This window comes from Gossypium arboreum, chromosome 2 (genome assembly GCF_025698485.1).
Source record: "Gossypium arboreum isolate Shixiya-1 chromosome 2, ASM2569848v2, whole genome shotgun sequence".
NCBI classification, from domain to species: Eukaryota; Viridiplantae; Streptophyta; class Magnoliopsida; order Malvales; family Malvaceae; genus Gossypium; species Gossypium arboreum.
The window spans coordinates 111104087-111115060 of record NC_069071.1 but is presented as its reverse complement, the minus strand read 5'-3'; the positions used below and the strand labels follow the sequence as shown (position 1 = coordinate 111115060).

Genomic DNA, 10974 nt, shown 5'->3' with positions numbered 1-10974 from the left:
CCTTCATGCAATAGTACAACCATGTGACTGATATGACGCCAGACAGGATCACACTTCAAAATATGGAGAAAAAGCCTAATGAAAGTTTTAGGCAATATGCACAATGATGGAGGGAAGTGGCAATGCAAGTACAACTACCATTGTTAGAAAAGGAAACCACCTTGTTTATCAACACTTTAAAAGCGCCGTTCATCACTCACATGATTGGAAGCACCATGAAAAGTTTTGCAGATATAGTTATGGCAGGGGAGATGATTGAGAACGCCATAAGGGGCGGTAAAATTGAGGGGGAAATGGCCAAAAGATCGGCCCCAAGAAGAAAAGACAATGAGGTAAACAACACGAGCAGCTTCAATTCGAAAGCAGTCACGGTTAGTCAGCCCAAAGTAGCCACAGTTGGGCAGCAGAGCTCTCAAAAGCAGGAATCTAACACCAGGCATGAGAGGATGCAATTTACACCTATACCTGTGACGTATCGGGAGCTTTATCAAAACTTATATGATGCGCATGCTATAGCCCCCTTCCACTTGAAACCATTACAGCCTCCATATCCTAAATGGTATGATGCAAATGCCAGGTGTGAGTATCATGTTGGAATATCGGGGCATTCAATTGAGAATTGTACTGGATTCAAGAAAGCCGTAGAGAGGTTGATCAAGAATGGGGTTTTGAAATTTGAGAGTACTTCAAATACTGAGAACCCTTTGCCGAATCATGACAATCAAGGAGTGAATGCCATTGTTGAAGCTGGTGGAAAAAGGGGGAAGGAAAATGTTGCTAAAGTAAGGATGCCTTTAAAAGTAATGTGGAAAGAGATGGTAAAAAGAGGGATAATAACCTCTGAGAAAGAAGGAAACGAAACGAGGAACTACTGCCAGTTCCATGGGAAGGAGGGTCATGAGACCCAAAATTGTGAAGAATTTAAAGCCTTGGTGCAAGGTTTCATTGACAATAAAGAGCTACAGATTTTTGAAGATAGCTCTTATAAACGAGAAATAAATGCGTTAGAAGGAGAACAACAAGGAATCAGTCGGCCAAGGATCATTATCTCCCTACCAGGAAATAAGGAAGTAGAGGCACCAACAGTGCCCAAGGTCATCATCCATAAGCCCAATCCTTTTCCTTACAAGGATGACAAGAGGGTGCTTTGGATCTATGACTGCAGTATAATGGTACCAAAGGGAGAGAGTATAGCCAGCGCGTCCAGGGGCACGCAAAATGAAGGTTCCTATACAAGAAGTGGGAAACGTTATGATGAGAGGGGTATCAGAATGGAGCCCACAAAGACGAAAGATGTTGAGATTGAGAAGGGAAAAGCAACCGAAATACCCATTAATGAGTCAGTTAAAGAGGAAGAGGCTATGGAGTTTCTAAAGTTCTTGAAACATAGCGAATATAGCGTGGTCGAGCAGCTGCGTAAGCAATCAGCACGTATATCAGTGTTAGCCCTACTCCTGAGTTCTGAAGTGTATAGGGATGCATTACTAAATGTGCTTAATGAAACATATGTCACCCATGACATATCAGTTAACAAGCTAGACCGATTGGTAAACAACATCAGTGCTGATAATTTTATCTACTTCAATGATGATGAAATTCCACCTGGGGGCATAGGGTCAACAAAAGCCCTGCATATTACTACTCGGTGTAAAGGATACACATTACCAAGCGTACTCGTCGATAATGGGTCTGCTTTGAATGTCCTTCCCTTATCCACCTTGAATCGATTACCCATTGACAGTTCGCATATGAAGGCATGTCATAATGTGGTAAAAGCCTTCGATGGAACTGAAAGGAAAGTAATGGGACGAATTGACATCCCTCTGGAGATTGGACCCAATACGTATGAAGTCGACTTCCTGGTAATGGATATCAAGCCCTCCTATAATTGTTTGTTGGAGAGACCATGGATACACTCGGCAGGAGCGGTGCCTTCTTCATTACACTAAAAATTAAAGTTAGTGACAGATGGACACTTAATATCCATCAATGCAGAGGAGGACATCATAGCAGCAGTCACCAATAAAGCTCCTTATGTGGAGGCAAATGAGAAGGCTATCGAATGTTCTTTTCGCTCCTTGGAAATTGTTAATGCTACCTTCATTTCGGAGGGAAGTGAGGTGTTGGTACCTAGAATGTCTAGAGCAACAAGGATGGCCTTGCAAATGATGATGGGGAAAGGAGCATTGCCAGGAAAAGGATTAGGAAGACAGTTGCAAGGCGGGATTCAGATCCCAAATCTGATTGAAAAGAAGGGTCGCTTTGGCTTAGGCTTCAAGCCAAACCACAAGCACAAGAGGCAGGAAATTGAGAAGCGCCAAGCGAGAAGAAAGGCGTGTTTGAATGGAAGAGAAATAGAGTGGGAACCGATGACATTCCCACCTATATCCAAATCCTTTAAGTTAGGAGGATTGCTGATAGAAGAAAGTCGTCAGGTCAATGTTGTACACAATGAGGGATAGAAGCAAGGAAGCCTCGAGGGCATTCGCCTTTACGAATCGGGGAGCTCTCTAAATAATTGGACTGTGGAAGACCTTCCTGTAGTCTTTAGGAATTTTTTAGAGTAATTCTCAAAACATGTCTGTTACTCTAGGGCCTAGGTGTAGTAAGATTATATTTGTGAAATAGGCTTATGTTCATCTATAATTATTTAAATAAATCATAACTTTTATCAATTTAAACGAGTATGGTTTCATTTTTATCAACCAATATTCCTTCAAATTCTAGCAATTCTTATTCTTTTATTCATAACATATAAACAATCATTCTTCGATTCATTCATTCTTTGTATATTCTTTCATACCCCCACAGGTCCCTAGATATCAATGATATGAGTGCTGATACTACAGCTCCTAATTTCTCTAGCGAGCAAGACATGTGTTTAGAGGAACCTCAGGATTTTGAAGATACTCAAGATTGTGATGTATCTCTCGATCTGTTAAGAATGGTTAAGCAGGAGGAGAAACAAATCATGCCACATGAGAAAGAGGCAATAGAGAATATAGCCCTAGAAGAAGGGAAGGAGTTGGAAATCGGAACCCTAATTGGCGAGGACACAAGGCATGGTCTGGTTGAGTTGCTTAGAGAGTTCAAGGATATCTTCGCCTGGTCATATCAGGATATGCTTGGATTGAGTACTGACATTATAGTACATCGTCTTCCGATAAGACAAGATTACAAACCAGTCCAACAGAAGTTGCGGAGAATGTGTCCAGATATTGTTTTGAAAATAAAGGATAAAGTCAAGAAGCAGTTTGACGCAGGATTCTTGCAAGAAGTGAAGTACTCCGAATGGGTAGCTAACATTGTGCCTGTTCTTAAGAAGGATGTGAAGGTACGAATGTGTGTTGATTACAGAGATTTGAACAAAGCAAGCCCGAAGGATAATTTTCCTTTGCCATACATTGACACTTTAGTAGACAACACAGTAGGATATTCATTGTTCTCTTTCATGGATGGTTTCTCAGGATACAATCAAATAAAGATGCATCCAGAAGACATGGATAAGACTACCTTCATAACCTTATGGGGCACATTTTGCTACAAAGTAATGCAATTTGGATTGAAGAATGTAGGGGCAACATACCAACGAGCTATGGTAAACTTATTTCATGACATGATGCATAAGGATATCGAGGTATACGTTGATGATATGATCGCCAAGTCGCGAACAGAAAAAGAACACATTAAGGTCTTAAGAAGATTGTTCTTAAGATTGAGAAAATTTCAGTTGAAGCTCAATCCAGCAAAATGCACCTTTGGGGCCAGATCTGAAAAGTTATTAGGCTTCGTAGTCAGTGAAAAGGGAATTGAAGTTGACTCAGACAAGGTCAGAGCCATACGAGAGTTGCCTCCACCACGTACTCAGAAGGAAGTTCGAGGATTCCTAGGAAGGTTGAATTACATCGCTCGGTTCATTTCACAATTGACTGAGAAATGTGATCCTATTTTTTGCCTCCTCAAAAAGCACAATCAAGGTACTTGAGATGAAGAATGCCAAAGTGATTTTGAGAAAGTCAAGCAGTATTTGTTGAAAGCTCCAGTGTTATCTCCACTTAGCCCGGATAAACCATTAATACTGTATTTATCAGTGTTCAGTAATTCTATGGGATGCGTGCTTGGCCAATATGACGAGTCGGGGAAAAGGGAGAAGGCAATCTATTATTTCAGTAAAAAAATCACTGACTGTGAAATGAGATATTCACCAATTGAAAAGTTGTGTTGTGCGCTAATCTGGACCACCCAAAGATTAAGACAGTACATGTTATACCATACCACTTGGCTCATCTCAAAATTGGATCCATTAAAATACATGATGGAGTCAACGGCTTTAAATGGAAGAATGGCGAGATGGAAAGTTTTACTTTCAGAGTTTGATATAGTCTACGTAAGTCAGAAGGCTATAAAAGGAAGTGCGGTAGCTGATTTCTTGGCTAGTCGAGCTCTAGAGGATTATGAGCCATTGAACTTTGATTTTCTAAATGAGGAATTAATGTGTATAGTAATGATTGAAAATTCTCCGTGGAGGCTCAATTTTGATGGGGCTTCTAATGCAATTGGTAATGGAATTGGGGTAGTCTTGGTATCCCCGAATGATGATCATTACCCGTTCACGTGCAAGTTAGACTTTAATTGCACAAATAATATGGCTGAGTATGAAGCATGCATCATGGGACTTCAAGCAGCCATAGGGCGAGGTATAAAAACCCTGGAAGTATATAGAGATTCGGCATTGGTAATTTATCAGCTTAGAGGTGAATGGGAGACGAGGGACCCTAAATTGATCAATTATCGAAAGATAGTTTTGGGGTTACTTGAGGAGTTTGATGATATCACCTTTAATTATCTCCCACGAGATGAAAATCAGATGGCAGATGCTCTAGCAACCTTGGCCTCAATGATTAAGGCAAATAAAGAGGAAGAGATGAGACCAATTCAAATGAGTGTTTATGAAGCTCTAGCTAGCTGTTGTAACCTTGAAGAGGAAGAAAAGGATGATAATCTTTGGTATCAGGATATATTGCGATATGTAAGGGATCGTAAATATCCAGAACAGGCAACTGAAAACGATAAATGAACTTTGAGAAGGTTAGCTTGTGACTATGTCTTGGACGGGGATGTCCTGTATAAGAAAAGGAAAGACCAAGTACTTTTGAGATGTGTCGATGCTGTGGAAGCCAAGCTAATTCTAGAGGAGGTTCATGAAGGTGTATGTGGTACCTATGCAAATGGGTTCACGATGGCAAGGCAAATCATGAGGTTTGGCTATTACTGGGCCACTATGGAAGGAGACTGCATCAACTATGCCAAAAAATGCCATAAGTGTCAGATTTATGGAGACAAAATTCATGTACCACTTTCACCTTTACATGTCATGACTTCTCCATGGCCTTTCTCCATGTGGGGCATGTATGTTATCGGACCTATATCACCGAAAGCTTCGAATGGACATCGGTTTATCTTTGTGGTAATTGACTACTTTACAAAGTGGGTAGAGGCCGCCTCTTATGCGAATGTGACCAAATTAGCTGTGAGTCGATTTTTAAAGAAGGAAATCATTTGTCGATATGGAATGCCTGAGAAGATCATATCTGACAATGCATTGAACTTGAACAACAAAACGATAGCGGAGGTTTGCGACCAATTCAAGATCAAGCATCACAATTTTTCTCCCTACCATCCAAAAATGAATGGGGCAGTGGAGGCCGCTAATAAGAACATTAAGAAAATAGTGGGAAAAATGATTGAGACTTATAGAGACTGGCATGAGAAATTACCGTTTGCACTCTTCGCCTATCGAACATTTGTCAGAACTTCTACTGGGGCAACTCCGTTCTCGCTAGTTTATGGGATGGAAGCAGTGTTACCTATTAAAGTGGAAATACCTTCTCTTCGAATTTTGATGGAGGAAAAGTTAGATGAAGCTGAGTGGGTTCAGTCCCGATATGATCAATTGAACTTAATTGAAGAAAAGAGGCTAAAAGCCATTCGACATGGTCAGATGTATCAGAAGCGAATGATGCGAGCTTATGACAAGAAAGTTCGACCAAGAGAATTCCATAAGGGAGACCTTGTACTGAAAAAGATCCTTCCTATTCAAAAGTATTTTAGAGGAAAATGGATGCCGAATTGGGAAGGGTCGTATGTCGTGAAGAAAGCTTTTTCCGGTGGTGCATTGATCTTAACAGAAATGGATGGGAAGAGCCTACCCAATCCAGTGAACTCGGACTTAGTTAAAAAATACTTTTTCTAAAGAAGAAGAGAATCTAAGGTGAAAACCCGCAAAGGGTGCCTTGAGATTTAAAAAAAAAAGAAAAAGAAAAAATGGAGAGGCCAAGGTGAAAACCCGCAAAGGGCATCTTGTGACCAAAGGGATTTTGAGTTGAAAACCTGAAAGGGCAGCTCGAATTTTGAAGGGCATACGGTAATCTTGCTATTATTTGACACAATAAAGAGTGAAGAACATTGCACACTGGGGCATCAACAGAGTACTTGGGATCTTTTTAACACATGTTAAGTTCAAGAAAGACTTCATGGAGCTGGTGTATAAGCACTCAAGCGGCGATATCTAGAGAATCTAACTTTTGTCTTGCTTGCTATCTTTAGATTTTATTTCTTCTAGAGGATAGGCTAGCAGATCAATTCCCTTTTGTATCCTTTTGATAATTCATTCAAATTTATTCGTCTTTCACTATTCTTTAAGTATGTTGCATTGAAATAATGATAGATGAACTAAATATGTTCACAAACGAAGTTTTGTGCATTACTCTGAAAGTTCTAAATAACACCAGAAACTAAAACAGGACAATTGTTCGAGAGATTCACGTAAGTAAGGGATGAAAGAACTTGAGGAATTCCTTTCTTCCAGTCCAAAAGGAAAATAGACAAAGCCATCCTCAGTATATTGTAGTATTGGAGGAAGATCTACGGGTTGAGCAAGAATGAAATTTTGAATGGTGACGCTTAGGATAGGGGTCACATTCACAGCATTTTGCATCATAACACATTTAATTAAGAACATTTGACTCACTTCGAGCATAGCATCCTAATTATCAAGCATAATCATTCTACAGGTTATCAAAGATGGCGTGCTTTAGTCCTCTAAACAATAGGGTAATAGGCCGCAGTATAGCAGATCTAGCTTTCAGATGTTTATACTGAAGCAGATCCAAGATGATTTGGTATTCTTGTGTTTACAAGAAACAAATCGAGGACATAGCAGATTTGACTCTCAGACGTTATCAGATATAGCAGATCTAAACTTTAGATGATTATACTGAAACAGATCCAAGATGATTTGGTATTCTTGTGTTTACAAGAAACAAATCAAGGACATAGCAGATTTGACTCTCAGACGTTCTCAAATATAGCAGATCTAAACTTCAGATGTTTATACTGAAGCAGATCCAAGATGATTTGGTATTCTTGTGTTTACAAGGAACAAATCGAAGATATAGCAGATTTGACTCTCAGATGTTCTCAGACACATGGCAGATCTAACCTTCAGATGTTTATACTGAAGCCAAATCCAAGATGATTTGACATTCTTGTGTTTACAAGGAACAAATCGAGGACATAACAGATTTGACTCTCAGATGTTCTCAGACACATGGCAAATCTAACCTTCAGATGTTTATACTGAAGCCAGATCCAAGATGATTTGACATTCTTGTGTTTACAAGAAAGAAATCGAGGACATAGCAGATTTGACTCTCAGATGTTCTCAAACAGACTCAAGATAGTTTGGCATCCTTGTGCTTACAAGGAACAAATCGAAGACACAGCTGATTTGGCTTTCACGTGTTTATGATAAAGCAAATCTAAGATGATTTGTCGTATCTGTCAGAGAACAAATCGAAGCCAGGCATCTCCACCTCAACGGGGAGCAGATACATGGCAGGTCATACCTTCAGATAATTTCACTGAAGCTAGATCCAAGATGATTTGGCATCTCTACAAATCGAAGAAGCAGATTCGACATCTCTGTCATAAAGAAAATTGAATACCATGATAGGGCTGGTCAAATTTGGTCTTTCTATGAGTCTTTGCTTGATTCCTGTTACACAACAATAAGCAAAGAGGGGCAGCTGTAAGAGCCCAAATATGATCGGGCTTAAATAAACCAAATGAATAATTATTATTTAACAGTCCATAAAGTCCAGCTTACAAGAGTCCAAATATACATCCAAATAGCCCTAACAGTTGCAACCCAAACAAACCCATTACACCCGAGGCCCAATACTACCCAGCAGACTCAATTAAAAAGGGGCCCAATTGACCCAAACTCTCAGAGGCCCAAAACCTAAAATCATCAGCTAGGGTTTCTAACCCTAGCTCTCTCAGCACAAGAATCGCTTCGGAAGGTTTGGGGAGCGTCTGTCCAGCTCCCCAATCAAGGCCACCATTCAGGGTTCTGCCTCCGTAATCAGCACCCCACCGACACCACCACCAGACTGTAGGCCTCTATCAACGCCAGCAACCCTTCCATCGCCGGATTTTCCGCAAGCATCTACAAAAGAGGGAAAGAACCACAGCAGCAAGCAAAGCAAATATGGAAAGATATAAAAAGATTTTTTTCCTAAATTTTTGTAATAAACAGTGGCTATAAAAGCCCAAATCAAACCATTGTAAAAGGGACCGATTTTTTTAAAGAGCATAGAAATACATACTTACAGATACTTATTCAGAAAGATACAAACAGTTTCAGAAAAGGTGATTTAACCGTGTGTTTTTTTTACTATTTCTGTAACATATACATGTATATAAACTGTTTTAGCAAAAATATAGATTACAAAAACAAAAGGAAGGAAGTTACCTAGCGAACGACGAGTGAAATTAAGGGTTTTTAAACCCTAGCCACCATGTACGGTGGTCCTTAGGGTGGCGCGTGGGCGCGTGACCGATGTGTGGCCAACGGAGGCCAGAGCCCGGAGCTCCCTCCTCTCTCCCTTTCAGAGAGAATTCTTAAAATTTTTTTTAAACCGGTTTCAAATGATTTTAAAGCTAATAATCTGGCTTATATAGCCTTGACAAAACGGCACCGTTTTGTGACCCAAGGATCCGCGCGTTGACCCGATTACCCGGGGAGGATCCGCGCATTTTTGAGAATTAGGTTAATTACCCAATCGATCCTTCTATCCCTTTTGTACTTACAATCAAACTTTATTTTATTTTATAATTTGGCCCATTATTTTATTTTAGTTTTAATTTAGTCCTTATGGCTATTAAATTATATTCTGGAAAACGTCACCGTTTTGGGAATAGAGCAGTTTCTCCAGTGAGTCCCTCTAATTTTGCGTACGTTTTAAATAGGACCTTATTTCAGTTTTATTCCTTTCAAAATTCGCCCATTAATTTTGCTAAACTCTAAATTTAGTCCTATACTTATTTTATTATTCTATATATATTTTATTATTTGTTTTATTTTAATTTTACTTCCATAAAATTATTTTATAAGTGTTATTTTTATATGTATTATGATTGTTTGTTATATATTAATTCTCTCATAATTATTATTTTATATATATATTATTATATTTTTACATATATTATATATACATATTATTTTTACATATAAATTTTCATTATTACATGCTATATTTATTATATTATTTCCCATATATTTTATTATATAATATTTATTATGTTTTACTTGTATGTTGCTTATTATTTTTTATATATATATATATATATATATATTATGTATGTTACATATTACCAATTATATTATTTATGTTTAAATTATATATATTATTTTAAATTTGTAAATTGTTATTATTAAATCATATTTTTAACTCATATTATATACACATTTCATTATTAATTAATTATTTATTTATTATATATATCATTTCATTTTAAATTTATATTACTTAATTCTCTTACATACTTTCAAGTCAATATATTACCATATAATTATTATTCTTTTGTAAATATTCTTGTTATTATATATTATATATTATATATTAAATATTATTTTAAAATTATTATGAAATATATTATTGTTAATTATATGCATTTGTTGTCAAGCAATCAATCAATTTTATTAATTCTTTTGTAGATTTTTATATTGCATGTAACATGTATGTGTTAAATGTTATTTTTATTATTATTATATGTTATATTTTGTAGACATGCGGATTGATATTATATTTCTTCTATTTGTATACCATACATTATTTGATTATTGTTTTTATATCATGCATCATTTAATTATTATTTTATATGTTTGTATATTTTGCTTATTCATTCTTCATTCATGCTATATATATCTTTGTATGCATATCGTTAATATTTGCTTTATATGTATATGTATGAATCTGATGCATGATTTTTATATCATCGCCATCATTTTGTTTAAATGCATGTATTATTTCTGATTTATGATACAAAATAATCCCTCATGCATCAGATTCAAAAAAGACAAGGCTCTAAAATTTTCAAAAGAATATAAAGGCAATGCTTGGTGTTTGGAAATTTCGAAAAAGTAGTGCCCTAACTTATTGGGTTGTAACTTTTCTCGTTAAGTTCGAATAGTCAAGTATCCTTCTAAGTTTTTAAAGGTTTTCAAAATGTAAGCAACTGTCTTGGAATTTCAAAGCGTTGTGTCCTACTCATTGGATGTGACGATTTGTCGTTTCGAGATGGGGATTTCCAAAAGGTTAACTTAGTGTCAATGTTTTGATACGAGTGAACCCAAATTTTCAAAATCAAAGTATTTTAAAGAGGATTACATCTTAAAATTTTTTAAATTTCCGACATTAAAGACAGTTGATAATCAATTAGGTACCAATTTTTGGGCGTTACGAGGGTGCTAATCCTTCCTCGTACGTAACCGACTCCCGAACCTGTTCTTTTATTTCGTGGACCAAAACTAATGATTTTACAACAAAATGTTTTAAAGGTGATCCTATCACACCTAAAAAGATTGGTGGCGACTCCCGTTTTTGTTTTTTTAAAATCGATTCCCATTTT

General features: G+C 37.2%; 1 protein-coding gene across 1 annotated transcript; it reads left to right on the top strand.

Annotated features, from left to right (window-relative positions):
* The first annotated feature begins 293 nt into the window (after nt 1–293).
* Nucleotides 294–2462, top strand: LOC108462759 (uncharacterized). The gene is made up of 3 exons (XM_017762670.1): nt 294–1862; nt 1959–2126; nt 2232–2462. The coding sequence occupies exons 1-3, from the start codon at nt 294–296 to the stop codon at nt 2460–2462; spliced, it is 1968 nt and encodes a 655-aa protein (XP_017618159.1).
* Nucleotides 2463–10974: the final 8512 nt, after the last annotated feature.

Coding starts and splice junctions, on each gene's coding strand:
- LOC108462759 (XM_017762670.1), top strand. CDS start 294: ATGGCCAAAAGATCGGCCCCAAGAAGAAAAGACAATGAGGTAAACAAC. Junction 1,863..1,958: donor CGTATGAAGTCGACTTCCTG/GTAATGGATATC, acceptor TAAAAATTAAAG/TTAGTGACAGATGGACACTT. Junction 2,127..2,231: donor CGGAGGGAAGTGAGGTGTTG/GTACCTAGAATG, acceptor GGCGGGATTCAG/ATCCCAAATCTGATTGAAAA.